Source organism: Leucoraja erinacea, chromosome 21 (assembly GCF_028641065.1).
Source record: "Leucoraja erinacea ecotype New England chromosome 21, Leri_hhj_1, whole genome shotgun sequence".
NCBI classification, from domain to species: domain Eukaryota; kingdom Metazoa; phylum Chordata; class Chondrichthyes; order Rajiformes; family Rajidae; genus Leucoraja; species Leucoraja erinaceus.
Window position 1 is genome coordinate 31,481,226 of NC_073397.1, and position 17,397 is coordinate 31,498,622.

At 43.9% G+C, this 17,397-nt stretch overlaps 1 protein-coding gene across 4 annotated transcripts; it reads right to left on the reverse strand.

Moving 5' to 3' along the window:
* Positions 1-587: 587 nt before the first annotated feature.
* On the reverse strand, positions 588-17,394 carry ttpal (tocopherol (alpha) transfer protein-like). 4 transcript variants are annotated; one of them, XM_055652527.1, is made up of 6 exons: positions 17,146-17,394; positions 15,298-15,512; positions 13,951-14,428; positions 9,625-9,818; positions 9,408-9,518; positions 588-5,752 (listed from the first exon to the last, which is right to left on the reverse strand). In XM_055652527.1, exons 2-6 carry the CDS (start codon positions 15,391-15,393, stop codon positions 5,474-5,476), a joined length of 1,158 nt encoding a protein of 385 aa, XP_055508502.1. In that variant the 5' UTR covers positions 15,394-15,512; positions 17,146-17,394; the 3' UTR covers positions 588-5,473. The 4 variants fall into 4 exon arrangements, with proteins under 4 accessions (XP_055508502.1, XP_055508503.1, XP_055508504.1 ...); XM_055652528.1 differs by having other exon boundaries at positions 15,298-15,373; positions 17,146-17,393; XM_055652529.1 differs by lacking the exon at positions 15,298-15,512 and having other exon boundaries at positions 17,146-17,390.
* Positions 17,395-17,397: the final 3 nt, after the last annotated feature.

A 17,397-nucleotide genomic window follows, 5' to 3' on the forward strand; every position in this document is an offset into this window, starting at 1 on the left:
TTTCTGTAATGCCTAAGTAAAAAATTGTCAGATCTGTTTCACAGATTAGCAAGAAGGAATTGCAGATGCTAGTTTACACAGAAGATAGACACAAAATGCTGGAGTAACTCAGCAGAACAGGCAGCAGATGGAAAGAATGGGTGACGTTTCGGTTCGAGACCCTTCTTTAGACTTCGGTCTGCCTGTTCCGCAGAGTTACTCCAGCATTTTGTGTCTACTGTGTAAACCAGCATCTGCAGTTCCTGCAAATCCTGCCAAATTAAAATGTTAAGATCAATAAAAACAGGATGCAATTTATTTGTCAGTGTAAGTACATTTCTTAAAAATGTAACATTTGAATTGAAAATTTGATTCTTTGTTTTGTGGTGCTAATATTTCACATTTCCTTGCAGTTTGTGTCTATTTTATTTCGGCATATTATTTCAATTAGCTCCCTTAAAACTCTAAAAGGAACCATTGTCTGGACATCACAATCTTTTTGTAACTCGAATTTATTCCAAATATCTGACCTTGAATTGTAATTCAGAACTGAAAAATGTTTTGGTTGCAAGAACTCAGACTGCATATGAACTTCCCTCAAAAGAAAATTGAGATTGAAGAATAATTTTATTGACAGTTTTAACATACTGTGTAATATTCTTGTAACATACAGTTTGGAAATGCCCCAATAGTATTGGGCAACAAGTTTCTGTTTGGACCTGTTTAAAATATTTTGATTGATCATGACCCAAAACAAAATGAATTGCTTACCCAAGAAAAAAAAGACTTCACACGCTTTTCTAAATAATTTCTGTACAAAAAAGACAGTATAAAACATTAGATTATTAAAATATTTCACCTCCAATTTTTTTCCCTGGAAAGTTGTTGAATCTTTCTGAGGATATGGATTTGATCACCCTTTATTTATGTGAATGCTTTTGACAGACTGGTGTAGGAAGGAATAAGAGCCAGGTTTAATGCTGCCTCTGCTCAACATCACCTACACATTTCTAACACCAGCAGTTGGAAAGAAAGTTGGAATCCAATCTGATTTTCCCACCCTAGAAAACTCGGAACAGTTTCTGGAGCCACAGATGGAATCACGTCAAACTGAAATTGCCACAATTTTAACATAACTCCATATTTAACTAAACAAACAATTTTCAAACCTTCTAGATGGAATTACACAGTTGCATATTGTAAAAACAATATGCCATGCTGATATCTGCAAAATATTTTTTTTTAATACAGATATAAAATGTAACTTTCTCTTCCGGATTAGATCTACAATAATAGAATAATTCTTTAGTTTGGCACGAGAATTATGATGGTCTAATATATATTAAAGATTTATGATATCAAAGACCTGACTGCTCACAAGAAATCGTAGAAACAGGTGCCTACTGACTCACTAACTTGGCACTTCTCTGATATTTCCACTTTCATCCACCAGAATTCTGTATGCAGAGAATTTATCTACTTAAATTCATGATCTGTACCTGCCCCCAAGTCAAGTAGAGCCCTAATATGTCTTTGGGATATGACGTGTACTTAATTTGGAAGGGATCAGTGCCATATTTTTTCTGCCAACTGAAATAAGTCATTAGGTGCTATGGTGGATAAACAGAGCTTCATTGAGCTCCACGGGAAGGTTGTGGTCTCCCAAGGTCCAGACTCCCTAAGGTTTTCCTGTTTTCTTGACAACCTTTCTTTGGTAGCTCTTTTACTCACTGAAAGCCACCAATGATAATTTGAGTGTAAGCATTGAACAAAACTAACTTCAGCAACAATTTGTACAACATCATATTATGTCAGTTTCCATCTCTTTGTTAAAATCTTCTCAACTCTGGATTTATATGTAAAATATAGTGAGATTCTAGAATACAAAATTAAACAGGTCAGGCACAATTTAGACCCCACATTTTAAAATAAAACCCCATGCAAAATAATTTCACTGCTATGGATATGTGGCAATAAAGAACCATTGAAGTTTCATTCGCACATCTATTAGACGGAAGTATAAAATTAACTATTAAACAGAATGAGAAATGGTAAACCAAATGTAGTTAATGGAACTTTCAGAAAATATAGTACATTGCCTTAAGTTTTCCTGTCAGAGACAAGCCACTGAATATCTAGAAACAAGGAACAGCAGATGCTGGTTTCCCTTTGAAAGATACAAAACTCAGTGAGCCAGACAGCATCACTGTCAGCAGTCTGAAGAAGGGTCTCGACCTGAAACGTCACCCATTCCTTCTATCCAAAGATGCTGCTTGTCCCGCTGGGTTACTCCAGCATTTTGTGTCCATCTTGTGTATTTGGCCATTTGTAATGGAATTACAGATGGGCATCTTTCATCCAATTAATTTCTTTCGGCAGTTGTTCTATTTAATCATGAGGGAGATTAATAAAGGTGACAATTTGATCCAGTTTATACCCTTCCTACTTGAGTGCCAACATATTAATAAAATATATAATGACAAAAGCTGACTAAGCCATTATATTCACACTTGTTATATAATCTGCCAATTACACATTAGGCATTTTCTTTGGTCTAAAAAAGTTAATTATACTTCTGAAAACTTGGGGTAAATTAACTGCTTTTGTTAAATGATCATGTAATGAATGAATAGATAGACAACAAGAAAAACCTTCTCGCCAATAAAGTTGGGTTGTTTTTGTTTAATGATACCACTGATTCTGAAGAAGGGTCTCAACCTGAAACATCACCCATTCCTTCTCTCCAGAGATGTGGCCTGTCCTGCTGAGTTACTCCAGCATTTTGTGTCCACCTGCTGATTCTATATATTACTGACTTTCTTAGAGGTTTAAAGAGATTTGGCATGTGACAGAATACTGAACCACCTCCACAAACCCGATCTTACATTAGCAATCGACCATTATGGCCCACTTGTTGCACTACTTTGGACTTGTTTTCCAATTTTGTATTTTTGCACTAATGCCTAGCTTTCTGTACACAATATTTATCTCACTGTCTGGTAGAATTTGTGTATAATTTATGTAGGTGTTTGATTTCCTTACTCTTTGATGCTGATGCAAGCACGATTTTCATTACACTATACTTGTGCAGAAATAATAAACTAAACTGTGATACTCCAGGGCTGCCTTGAGCAATCCTAAATATATTGTTCTGCTGGATACAGATGGAGGAGATAGTTAGATCAGAACTTCATTGGTTATATTGATAATATTTCCTCAATTTCTGAGAAATCTAGGAGCAAGTTTTCTTATTGATCTACCTGGAGCACAACTGACTGTAACGCAAATGAAAGAAAGTTACATGCTACTGAACTTTTGTTTTTAGTCTTATCTTGAAAGGATCACTTCTGATCATAGGGAGTAAAGATAAGGATCTACATTTTCAATTATTGCATTTTTTTCCGTAGAAAATATTTTGTGTCTTTGGAAATAATTAAAAATTCTTGCTCTATTACTGTTTGAATATAGTAACTGCTGTTAAATGTTGTACATTTACAGTATATCTCAGGTAGACAATTATTAATAAATACTGTACTTCCCACCACATCATTAAAGCCCAGAGCAACAATGTAACATTATAGTTTATAATTACTGAGTAAATGCTTTGAATACTAATGTTATAACAAGAACTGCAGATGCTGGTGTACCAAAGAAAGACACGAATGCTGGAGTAACTCAGCAGGTCAGGCAGCATATCTGGGGAACATGGACAGGTGATGTTTCGGGTCGGGACCCTTCCTCAATCAAAATAAATTCCCCCCAGTCTGAAGAAGGGTCGCAACCCAAAACGTTGCCTATCCATGTTCGCCAGAGATGCTGCCTGAGTTAATCCACCATTTGGTGTCTATCTTTGAATACTAATATTTTCTTTGATTCTATCCCTTCCCTGTAACACTTAACAATAAGAGATTTTGGTTGTTGAAAAAAAACTGGATGATGGAAATATCTGAGTATTGTATTGAAGGATATGGTGCTTGAAGTTACCATAAAGTTAAAAATTAGATCTTACACGATCCACCATGGTGAAATATCCAGCTTCTAAATTCAACATTTCCCTTTGGAGAGAATGCACTTGTGCAGTGCCTGATGTTATGGAATAAGAAAGAATAGTATTTGATTTGAATGGATAGCATGCAAAGCAAAGCTTTTCACTGTACCTCAGTACCCATGACAATAGTAAACGTAGAAAATGGGATTTAGGATCAGGTGGCTCTGACAGAGACCAGCCATCTGCCTTTTTGGCTGTGAGTCTCTGATAAATGATGGCAAAAGATGGACAAGGATTGTAAAATTCCACACATGTTTGCACAGCCCAGCAGCGAAAGGCTTTGTATACACTGGTCATTAAAAACTGCCACAAACATGAGAGAATCTGTAGAGGACTAGGCTGTTTATAATTTTCACTCACCTGCAGTAACTTCAATGTCCTTACTTCCTCTGAACAATACTGTATGTGAGAAACTGAAGATAATAAATAGAGTCTCTTCAATGTCTGAAACAATTACTTGTTCTAAGTTTGGAGGTTAGTTAAGTTTAGTTTTGAGATACAGCACAGAAACACACACGAGTCCGCACCGACCAGTGATCCCCGCACATTAACACTATCTTACACACCCTAGGGACAATTTACACTTATATGTTGTGAGTCTGCCTCGGAGGGCAGTGGAGGCAAGTTCTCTGGATACTTTCAAGAGAGAGCTAGATAGGGCTCTTAAAGATAGCAGAGTCAGGGGATATGGGGAGAAGGCAGGAACGGGGTACTGATTGGGGGTTAATCAGCCATGATCACATTGAATGGTGGTGCTGGCTCGAAGGGCTGAATGGCCTCCCCCTGCACCTATTGTCTATTATACCAAGCCAATTAACCTACAAACCTGTACATCTTTGGTGGGTGGGAGGAAACCGAAGATCTCGGAGAAGACCCACGCAGTCACGGTGGGCGTGTACAAACTCCATACAGTCAGCCCCCCCCCTTAGTGGGGATCGAACCCGGGTCTCTGGCACTGCAAGCGCTGTAAGGCAGGAACTCTGCTGCTGCGCCACCGTGCTGCCCTTTAGAGATTAGAGAGACACGGCACGGAAACAGGCCCTTCAGCCCACCGAGCCCATACCGACCACCGGTCACAGTTCACACTAGTTCAATGTTGTCCCACTTTCTCACCCACTCAATGATTCAACGCAATGATACATTGTTGCCACGTATACCTAGGCGCAGTGAAACGCTTTGTTTTGTAGACAACCCGGTAAAATCATGTAGCAGACCCCACACACAGGCAGTACACAAATGTCCCCACGCTTTGGCACCGACAAAGTTACAGAAGTTCACCGAACGTTCCCATCTACTGCCCGCCACTGGACTTGGCGGCAGCCCCTCCTCTCTAGCAGCTGCCCCCCATTGTGGCCGCCCTGTGGTCAGGCAGCTAAACTTGGATAAATACTCCACCACGAAAAAGAAAAAAAGACAATCTTTTAGGGAAAGTACCAATCAGTCCTGTTAATAGCAATAATACAACTGCGACCTCACTCCCCTGAAGGAATCTTCGCACTGTTGGCCTGATTGTTCAGTCGGCCCGTCCGCATACTGAGCATGTGCATTATCCGTTGGTGAGCATGTCTGACAGAATTCGGCCACAAATTCCTCCTCAAATGCCAGCAGTGACTCGGCCCAGGCAGTGGTGTTGAGCTTTCCCATTGTACCGCCATACTCCTGAGGAAGGATGCTCGGTGGAATATCCTTGTGAAGGGAGCTCAGGTCTGACCCGTGAAGAACAAACTGAAATGGAAGGAAAATAAACCACGAAAATAACGAGGAATTCAAATGACCGCATGTTAAACAATTCTAAATTTGGCCAGAAACCGTTCTGAAACAGAACGGCATGTCAGACAACAAGGTCAATTTTCCAGTAATCAGGATGAATAGCCTTCCAAAACTATGGGTAGAATTCTTTGAAGGAGGGAAGGCGAGACAACTCTGAAGGGAAGAGACCAACTGAAATCAAAGGCCGAAAGCAGATAATATAACAACATTTTAAAGACATTTGTGTAGGTACATGGAGGGAAGGGTTTAGTGGGAGTTGGGCTAAACGCCAGCAGGTGGGACTCGTGTAGGTGGGACATCTTGGTTGGCATGGGCAAGTTGGGCCGAAGGGCCTGTTTTCATGCTCCATGACTGACTCGGCTTGTACTCACTAGAATTTAAAAGATTGAGGGGGGATCTTATAGAAACTTACAAAATTCTTAAGGGGTTGGACAGGCTAGATGCTGGAAGATTGTTCCCGATGTTGGGGAAGTCCAGAACAAGTTTAAGGATAAGGGGGAAATCTTCTAGGACCGAGATGAGGAAAAACATTTTCACACAGACAGTGGTGAATCTCTGGAATTCTCTGCTGCAGAAGGTAGTTGAGGCCAGTTTATTGGCTATATTTAAGAGGTAGTTAGATGTGGCCCTTGTGGCTAAAGGGATCAGGGGGTATGGAGAGAAGGCAGGTACAGGATACTGAGTTGGATGATCATCCGTGATCATATTGAATGGCGGTGCAGGCTCGAAGGGCCGAATGGCCTACTCCTGCATCTATTTTCTATGTTTCTATGTTTCTATGATCCCAAATAAATGAATGCTCTTTTGAATGAATGCACCAGCTGTACATGTGAATCTTTACTTTGCTCTCGGATTGTTTGCTTTATTCAATGGAGATTTGATGGAAAGTATAAATGTGCAAACCAAGAAATCTCGTTGTTACAAATGAGAATCAAACATTATTCACGAGCGGATTCCTCATTGGAAAAATGCACAGATTTGTTTACTCTGAGCATTTTGACTTTCCTTTTCCTACACTCTGGAAAACCAAGATCAAGGAAAGGAGTGAGACATGAAGAGTGTGTGGGTAACGCTGACCAAGTGACAGGTGATAGATTCAGAGGAGAGATGACCTATGCATGCGTTCGGTCCATTAAGTCTGCCCCAGGTCCTCCGAAAGACATACCTCTTCTGTCTTTCCCCATTTAGTTTCATTTAAGAGATACAGGCCCATCGGCCCACCGAGTCTGCACTGACCAGCGATCCCCGCACTATCTTACATACATCTTAGGGACATTTTTACATTCACACCAAGCCAATTAACCTACAAACTTGTACGTCTTTGGAGTGTGGGAGGAAACCAAAGGTCTCGGAGAAAACCCACGCAGGTCACGGGGAGAACGTACAAACTCCATACAAACAAGCACCCATGGTCAGGATCGAACCCGGGTCTCCGGTGCCATAAGGCAGTAACTCTACCGCTGCGCCACCGTGTCACCCATTCCCCAAAACATATTTTTTCTGCTCAAGTAGTTATCCCAGTTATTCCTAGAACTGTACCTGCTGTATCCAGTTCAGTCTATTTGCAAGTTTCCCCTCCATTTTTTCATCACCTGCTTTGGATTAGTATTTCTGTGTATTGAGTCTTACACCCATTGAAAACCCTTTCTAAGTAATTGATGATTTAAATGAAAAACATAATTATTTTTGGGGGCCAAGTGAATACATAATTATATTAGTCATCTCAGTTGCCCAGTTATAAGGAACGTGTATGTGAAACAAACTCAGGCATCTGCCTTCCAAAATCATTTATTTCCTATTGTATTTTAAATGGGAATTAAGAAGGAAAATTATTTGGAAAGTATGGGAGGAGAGGGGGAGTGGAGGGGGGGAGGAGAGAGGAGAGAGGGGAGGCAGGGAGAGGGAGCAGGAGGAGAGGGAGGTGAGAGGGGGAGGGGGGGGGGGGAGGAGAGGGAGGGGGAGGGGGAGGGGAGAGGGGGAGAGGGGGAGAGGGGGAGAGGGGGAGAGGAGGGGAGGGGGAGGGAGAGGGAGAGAGGGAGAGAGGGAGAGAGGGAGAGAGGGAGAGAGGGGGAGGGGGGGAGAGAGAGAGAGAGAGAGAGAGAGAGAGAGAGAGAGGAGAGAGGAGGGGGGGGGGGGGGGAGAGAGGGAGAGATTCTGAGAGAGCAAGAAAGGAAGGGGAAAGAGCGAGCAAAAGACAATGTGTGGTAAAACAGAATGAATGAATGAAGAAAACAATATGTTCCCATGGCTAGCTTGCACTAAACATTAAATAAAGTGAGATTAGATCTTTAGAATTTGAAAACAAACTCATATTCTCAGGATAAAGTCTTTCCACATGGATTGTTGACTACCAAGGGCACTGCTGCGATAAGCGAGAAGCAGACTTAGCTAAACCTGATAACCAGCTGGCCTTCACAACTCTCGAGTCAAGTGTCTGAGAACTAACAGATAGGGGAAGAAATGATGGAGGCCTGTGTCTCTGTGTATTATATACATGTTCCCCTGTTATCCCACAAGCCCGATGATGGATCGTTAAATAAGTGCCGTGAGGATTTATCAGGCCCATAAATAAAGTATACAAATAGCTAGGTCTAGGGAGGAAGCGTTATGTGGGGACTAAAGGAGATTGTGTGTGTGAGAGTGAGAGAGAGAATGCATGTGGGAGAGAGACAGGTGGTGGGTGGGACAAGAAGACAAACTGAACTGTCCTCAAGAACAAACTATGGAAGGGGATCCAAGTCCCCAGATAATAACTGGATGTTCTGCAAAGCACTTGGATGATAGTGTGAATGTACCTTGTTAAAACCATTGGTCTGTGTATGAGTGAATCGCACAATATCTCTGTTATATTGTAAACACCTTTATTTCAATAAGATTCACTGCTAGCGTGAATGGTAATGTCACACGGATCCTAAATGACATATCACATGCACAAAACAATGTACAATGTGATCTCTTCGGGACAGTGGCTGCGCTGGTAGAACCACTGCCTCACAGCTCTGGCAGCCTGGGTTCGATCTTGACTTCTGATGCTGTCTGTGTGGAGTTTACACGTTCCCTGTGTTTCCCCGGGATGCTCAGTTTTGCTCTCATGTCCAAAAACATGCGGCTTGGCAGAGTCCTTCTTCTATTAATTGTCCCTTGTGTGCAGACGTGTGGTGGATTGGTGGGATTGGGGGGGGGGGGGGGGGGGGGGGGGGGGGGGGGGGGGGGGGGGGGGGGGGGGGGGGAATGAGGAGAGAACTGGTGGGATTGGGGAAAGACAAACATGGAATTAATGTAAATGTGGTGGATCGAGTCTAAATATGGGTGGATGTTGGAGGTGTAGACTCGGTGGGTCAAAGGGCCTGTTTCAATTGTATGTAACTAGACAGACAAGGAACTGCAGATGCTAGTTTACAAAAAAAGACACAAATGCTGGTGTAACTCAGCTAGAGTGCTGGAGCAGCTGATGCTTCCCGACCCACATTGAGTTACTGCAGCGCTTTGCATCTCTTTTAAAGACTATCTAGAATGCTCTTAAATAACAATGTGCAGAGGTTTCAGTATCTTGATAACGTGCAATAAATTCCAACAGTGAAACAAGGAATTAATAATGCAGGGAACCTACCCTCTCCGTCATTTTCTCCTTTAGAAACGGCTTTATGATGGCAAAAATCCCCTTGAAGATAATGGGCTCATTGATGATGTTGACAGTTTTTATCCTCATTGGAAATCCATCCTGTGAAAAGAATTTACAGCAGAAGATAACGTTGTATTTTCAACACCACTCTTGCCTTGGAGATGGAGAAGCCATGGGTGCCTGGGATGAGTAAATCTATATTTACCTGAAGAATTCCAATGACCTTTTTGGCCATAAAGGGACCAAGCTGAGCAGCCTGGGACAAGGCAACTCCACCGTAGTCTGCAAGAATGACTATTCCATTCACCTGGTTCTCTTCTGACTGAACAAGCTTCTCTAATGTTATGTAAATGGCACGGATGTTTTCAGTGATGGGATAATCGGAAATTTTCCATCTTCCTGGAAAATGAGGACACAGACATTTAATAACAGCTTACATTGCAGCAAAACACAGTTGCTCTTGGTTTGCCAACACACAACTGCAGGAACACAAGTCCATGGATATTTCTTCCATCGTTCCAAGTGAGCAGACAAAATTGAAGTTTATCCCACAAACTAAATAATTCTGCGTGTGAAACAAAATTGTGTGGGAAGGAACTGCACACAAGGGTTTACACCAAAGATAGACATGAAATGCTGGAGTAGCTCAGCGGGGCAGGCAGCATCTCTGGAGAGAAGGAATGGGCAACGTTTCAGCTCTTCAGACTGAGGAAGGGTCCCGACCTGAAACGTCACCCAATCCTTCTCTCCACAGATGCTGCCTGTCCCACTGAGTTACTCCAGCATCTTGTGAAATACAATTACTTAGTATGGTCACGTGTGTATGTTACAGTGGTTGGTACTTTATTTTTTAAATGAATTCATGGGGATGACTTTAGAGGCTGAAATAATCAATTCTTTAAGTGTGTTATTGAATTCCTTAGAAGATCCAAGAAATATTCTGTGCATAAAGTGCAGCTGATCTGGAGTAAAGACACATTTGTTAAGTTAGATGATTTGAGCAGAAACACCTAAGCTGAAGTGACGGTCCAGAATGATGATGGCCTGGACAAGGACCGACGTGATCAAAGACCAAAGAAAGGCAGGCACGGTGATGCAGCGGTAGAGTTGCTACCATAGAGCGCCAGAACACCGGGTTCGATTCTGACTCCTGCCGTTGTCTGTACGGAGTTTGTACGTTCGCCCCATGACCTGTGTGGGTTTTCTCAGGTTTCCCCCCACACTCCAAAGATGCACTAGGTTTGTTGGTAAATTGGCTCGGTAAAATTGTAAATTGTCCCTGGTGTGTGTGGGGATAGCGTTAGTGGATTGTTGGTCGGCGCCAAGCTGGTGGACTGCAGGGCCTGTTTCCGCGCTGCATCTCAACACTAAACTAAACCCGTCGGTCACTGAGAACGAAGACCCACAACGGCCACGTGGGCCGGAAGCTCAGAACCTCCAAAGGCGGGAGAGTCAAGGAGGGAGCCGCTGGTGGTCACGGATATGAGCAGTGGACCCCCCGGGATACAGAGAGGTTCAGGAGAGGAGAGGGACATCGAGTCACGGGCCTGCAGGCTTCCTGGTCCAGGGCCACTCCAGAACTTCCAAATCCTGGACTGGACTTTGGACTGTTTGTGTTTGTGTTTTATTTTTTATTTTAAGCAGCGCCAAAACTGTGACCACTGTGAATTTGTGGTTGTGCAAAAGAATTTCACTGTCCTGTGCATACATGACAATAAAAAAAACATTGAATAAAGAACTACAGAAAAAGATCATTTGAGCCAAATAGCTTGGTTCTATTCTGCCTCATCAATACAATCCCTTGTTATAATTTAGCAACAGTTTATGATTTGCTGCGCTGAGAGAAAGTATAGAAATGAAATGGTGTAATGGGCAGCAAGACATAAACATTTATACTGCAGACTGCGGGAAACAAATAGTTTCTTTGTATGGTGTTTTAGTTTAGAAAAAAACATCTTCATTCAGGGATAGGCACAAAAAGCTGGAGTAGCTCAGCGGGTCAGACTATCTCTGGACAGGAGACATTTCAGGTCAAGACCCTTCTTCATTCAGGGGACTGCTTCAATAAATGAGTTGTTTCAAATCTAGTTTAGTCGTTTCAAATCTAATGTGTTTCAGAAGGAACACATCCAATTGTTCTGCATTGTATGGGTTGGCACGGTAGCACAGCGGTAGAGTTGCTGCCTTACAGCACCAGAGACCTGGGTTCGATCCTGACTACGGGTGCTGTCTGTATAGAGTTTGTACCTTCTCCCCGTGACCTGCGTGGGTTTTCTCCAGGATCTTTGGCTTACTCCCACTCTCCAAAGGCGTACAGGTTTGTAGGTTATTTGGTTGGGTATAGTTTTAAATTGTCCCCAGTGTGTTAGTGTGCGGGGATCGCTGGTTAACATGGACTTGGTGGGCCAAAGGGCCTGTTTCCGCGCTGTATCTCTAAACTAAAAGTAAATGTAATATCATCAGGCCAGTGCCATGAACAAGTGATTAACATAGAAACATAGAAATTAGGTGCAGGAGTAGGCCATTCGGCCCTTCGAGCCTGCACCGCCATTCAATATAGCCAATGAACTGGCCTCAACTACCCTCTGTGGCAGAGAGTTCCAGAGATTCACCACTCTCTGTGTGAAAAAAGTTTCTTCTCATCTCGGTTTTAAAGGATTCCCCCTTATCCTTAAGCTGTGACCCCTTGTCCTGGACTTCCCTAACATCGGGAACAATCTTCCTGCATCTAGCCTGTCCAACCCCTTAAGAATTTTGTAAGTTTCTGTAAGATCCCCTCTCAATCTCCTAAATTCTAGAGAGTATAAACCAAGTCTATCCAGTCTTCCTTCATAAGACAGTCCTGACATCCCAGGAATCAGCCTGGTGAACCTTCTCTGCACTCCCTCTATGGCAATAATGTCCTTCCTCAGATTTGGATGTCCTTCCTCAGATTAACCTTTCCTCTTTGCGCATCTTTTTATCACTGGAGGGCAGAGGTTTAAGGTAAGGGATACATTATGGTCGGTGTCTATAAAGTCTTCCTCATCTCCATTGCAAAGGCAAATCTTTTTATTCTGAGGCTGTGCCCTCTGGTCAATGACCTTCACCACACCACAAGTATGCTCATCATAACTTGGTGTAATCTCAATCTGAGCCGATAAACGCTGCCTTGCAAAAGGGGTCATCCTACAAAACAGGGATATGTACAGTAGGAGGGCAAGGATCATGGTGAACACGTCCTCCCGTTAAACTCCAAGCGAAGAGAACAGGGAAAGATAACTTTAATTAATCGCCTCTTGATTCAGGGTTAGTGGGGACTGGATGATTGCAAACATTCACAGACGGTTTTGAACTGAGGTGTTAGGATAAATAAGCTCACGACTGTGCAGTCAATTTAATTTTGGTGGTGAAATAAAATCAGGTTTAGAGATATAGTGGGGAAACGGGCCATTCGGCCCACCGAGTCCATGATTCCCCCGTTCACAGTACTTACACAGAAACATAGAAAATAGGTGCAGGAGTAGGCCATTCGGCCCTTCGAACCTGCACCACCATTCAATATGATCATGGTTGATCATCCAACTCAGTATCCCGTATCTGCCTTCTCTCCATACCCCCTGATCCCTTTCGCCACAAGGGCCACATCCAACTCCCTCTTAAATATGGCCAATGAACTGGCCTCAACTACCTTCTGTGGCAGAGAATTCCAGAGATTCACCACTCTCTGTGTGAAAAATGTTTTTCTCATCTCGGTCCTAAAAGATTTCCCCCTTATCCTTCCATGTTATTCCACTCACGTTCTGCACACTAGGGTCAATTTACAGAAGCCAATTAACCTGCAGACCTGCACGTCGTTGGAATGTTAGAGGAAGGAAACCAGGGCACCCGGAGAAAACCCACATGGTCACAGGGAGAACGTGCAAACTCTGTACAGACAGTACCCGTAGTCAGGATCGAACCCGGGTCTCTAGCGCTGTAAGGCAGCAACTCTACCGCTGCTCCACTGTGCCGCCCCTGTGATGCGATTGTAGAGAATGTAAAGAGCTGAATAAGTGGATGGAACCCTATAGAGATTTGATGGGACCTATACCTCTGTTGGTGTCAATAACCATTATATGATTCAGTGATATACCACTGTGCTGCTGAAGATTTTGTACCAATTACTAAAACATCCTGTGATCTGCAATTAATAATCCTATGTCATTAATCAGTTTTCTTCAGTTTGTGGTAGTGTCACTAAATCCTGACTATAGATGTCATCTGTACAGATTTTGTACGTACTCCCCGCGACCTTGTGGGTTTTCTCCGGGTGCTCTGGTTTTTTCCCACACTCCAAAGACGTGCAGGTTTGTAGGTTAATTTAGCTTCGGTAAAAATTGTAAATGGTCTCTAGTGCGTGGGGTAGTGCTATTGTACGGGGATCGCTGGTCGGAGCAGACACTGTGGGCCAAAGGGCCTGTTTCCATACTGTATCTCTAAACTAAAATGCAGTTGGCAATTTAACATTCCAACGTATTTTTTAAAAAGCTCACAGTTTGTGCCAAGTTACCTGGTCGAATGACTAAGATATATCGTCCGAGTGGATCAGGGCGAGGCAGCATAGTAAGAAATCCGGAATCCAGCACACGTTTTATTGCAGATGGCCTCAAGTTCGAGAACACCTCTGGCCAGGTCTTCTGGCTGGCATGGTAATTCAATAAAAGCTTCAGTGCCCTGTCGTAATCAAACTTGCGAGCTCTGAGAAACCGCAGCAAGAAGGCATCGTCCAAGCGGGTCTTCAAGTTCGGAGCCTCCTTCAAAATCATGTCTCTCAGGGCTTGTGCATCGCGAAGTCTCCACTCGGGTTTCTCCTGAAGTTCTTCTTGTGCCTTGGCGATCAGCTGTGGACTCAACGTGCAAACGTACGGCGGGGGCTTGGGGGGAGCTTGTAGCTGAAGATCTGTCGGCAATGCAGAGGCATCCCCATTGCAGGAGGCGTTCTCTCCTGCCTTTGGTGACTTGTTAGGATCGACCTCCATGGTATAATGCTGAGGGGACAGAGCATGCAGTCACAATGCTTGTTCATCACGTTTACCCCCATACATGTCAACACATCACAATTAATGATTAAAAAAACCTTCTAATATCTTCTGGCATGGAGCCCAGTCCATCACACAGACCAGACTCCCCACCATTGACTCCATTTACATTTCATGCTGCCTTGGAAAAACAGCCAACATAATCATAGCCTTATCCCATTCTGGTCATTCCTTCCCTGCTCCCGTCCGGCAGAAGGTATCGAAGCTTGAAAGCATGCACCACCAGACTCAGGAACAGTTTCATTCCTTCTGTTATCAGGCTTCTGAACAGTCCTTCCATAAGCCCGGGTAATGTCAGATTTGCATCTACCCCATTGTGGACATGTCTTTGGAACTGATGTGCGGTAATACTGAGAACTATATTTTTGCACTCTGTATGATCTTTCCCTTTTCCTATATTACTGGAGTTTGACATGATGGTATTGATGTATGATATATTGGTTTTAGATATTGCTTTACACTGCAAAACATTGCCTCAGTTACAGGTGACAACATTAAACCCAATCCTGAATAATAACACCAGGAAGTTACTTATGGAATGTCTAGAACCTATTTTCACCAGTATATTTCAGGTTGGGACCCTTCTTCACACTGACTATAAGAGGGGGACAAAAAGCTGGAAGAATGGTGGGGCCGGGTCATAGTCAGATGAGTGACAGGTGAATACAGATGAAGAGGGTTGATTAGCAGATGAGCGGAAATGGGCAGAGATGAAAAGAAGACAAAAGGCTGAGAGATAAGGTGTGAATTGTAGATCTCAATGTCGCTCTAACTTGAAATATAACACTAAATTTCGCTCTTCAAAGCTGCCGACCGACCTGCTGAGTACATTCCCACAGGTTTTGTTCTTTGGTTTTATATTCTTGAAGGTACTTCCTTGCTTTCATTGTCTCCCTGCCAAATAGACATGACATTCCTTCAGAGCTTTGCCACACCTAGATGATCTTCAACTGCACAGCTCCTTTGGCTTCTCCGACACCTTATATTTCCTTCCAATTGTTTGCGAGCTTTGTGTCACCCCCACCACCATTCCCTGGAACATTAGAGTCATAGAGTCATAAAGGACAGAAACGCACCCCTCGGCCCAGTTTGTCCCTGCCAACAGAGATGCCCAATCAAGCTAGTCCCACCTGCCTGCATTTGGCCCGTATCCCTCTAAACCATTCCTATCCATGTACCTGTCCAAATGTACAGATACAGGGACGTTTCTATTCTCTGTCAGAGAGTCATACAGCATGGAAACAGGCCCTTCGGCCCAACCTGCCCACACCGACCAACATGCCCCATCTACACTAGCCCCTGGGGCCTATGAGAGGGGGGTGCAGCGGGTACATCGCACCCGGGCCCGGGGTCCAAAAGGGGGGCCCGGGAGGGCCGGGAATTTCCTGAAATCTCAGGAAATGTTTGCGTATATTTTGGGAAGACTAGCATTCACATGTTGTGTGAGCCTACATAGTTTTATACATCATAATTCGTAGGAATTAAGATCCAGAATTGTAATTAGCGGGTGTGTGGCCGGGGTGAGCTGATTTAAAGAGGGGGGAAGGGGAAGACCCATCACTACTAAAAAAAACTTTGTACCCACTGATAAATTTCCTCTCAGAGGCCCTGCTAGCCCCACCTACCTGCATTTGGCCCATATCCGTTTAAACCTTTCCTATCCATGTATCTGTCCAAATGTATTTCAAATGTTCTAGTGCCTGCCTCAACTATCTCCTCTGGCAGCTTGTTCTCTTTCCCCACGACCCTCTGTGTAGAAAAAGTTACCCCTCAGGTTCCTATTAAATCTTTCCCCTCTCACCTGCAACCTATGCTCCCTGGAACTCAGTGTTTACATCCTGTTTCTAAAATCGTCACCAACTCTCCTGTTCTGTCAGTTCTCCGGGCTTACCGTCTTTATTTCTGTTCAATATTTTTTTTCTCCCCTCCGAGCGGAATCTACCGTTTAAACATCACGGTCTACCAGACTTCCTGGTGCGGGTGAAGAAATGACAACCAAAGATACTAGATGACAACGTTGCAGAACGCGGAGTTAGTTACCCCCCAGCGTTTTGCGTCTACCTTTTGAAATATTTCTGCACATTTGGGCTAACTGGAAGTACAATGCAGAACGATTGAGAACAGGAGGGGGAGCAGGAACACAAGGAAATGGCAGTACGTGCAGGTTACCAACCAGTGAGTTTGTTTCTCAAGGCCTCGCATTTCTGTGACTGGCCGCCCGTTAACATCAGGCGACAATGTTACAGGAAGCACACGCCAAAAAGGCAGGGTTTTTTTCCCGAGCGATATTCTGGCCGATGAGGGTCAGATAGTGAGCGAATGCAAGATGAAGCGATAACCGGTTTACAAGTGGAGTTATTACAGGGCAGAGGGTGTAAATGACATGGTGGGTGTTATTTCGAAGATAGACACAAAATGCTGGAGTAACTCAGTGGGACAGGCAGCATCTCTGGAGGGAAGGAACGGGTGACATTTCGGGTCGAGACCCCTTCTTCAGTGTTATTTCAGTGACAACGAGCACTCGGTCAGTGCCCGCGGTGGGATCAGGTAGATTTGGTAACAGGTTAATGAACGCAACAACGTAACAAAGGTGCCCTGTATCGGTGCGTTTGATACACACACACACACACACGCAGCAAGCCAAGTTTAAACACATCGCTACTAACCTGCCCGGTGTCTGGGGCCGGGGTTTAAGGTGACGAAGTGTCCACAGACTGAGCCGGGGAGAGGAAGGTTGATGGCCGGGGGGAGGTGGAGAGGGAGGGAGGGAGAGAGAGGGGGAAGGTTTGCGCCGTTTCACCGGCGCCGCCAACAATACACACTCATCCACGGGATCACAGACTGAGGCAGGGGCCGTGGTACCAGCACTGAGCTGCCCCGGCTCATCCACAGCACCTCTAGGCAGCGGCTGGGCGTCA

Bases quoted from the DNA above. Each gene is read 5' to 3' on its own strand.
- ttpal (XM_055652527.1), bottom strand. From the start codon at position 15,393: ATGTCATGTCTATTTGGCAGGGAGACAATGAAAGCAAGGAAGTACCTT. The intron at 14,429-15,297 runs GTCGGTCGGCAG...CTGTCCCCTCAG, and splicing joins TGTGGGAATGTACTCAGCAG to CATTATACCATGGAGGTCGA. The intron at 9,519-9,624 runs GTAAATATAGAT...TTCTTTTCACAG, and splicing joins AGGTCATTGGAATTCTTCAG to GATGGATTTCCAATGAGGAT.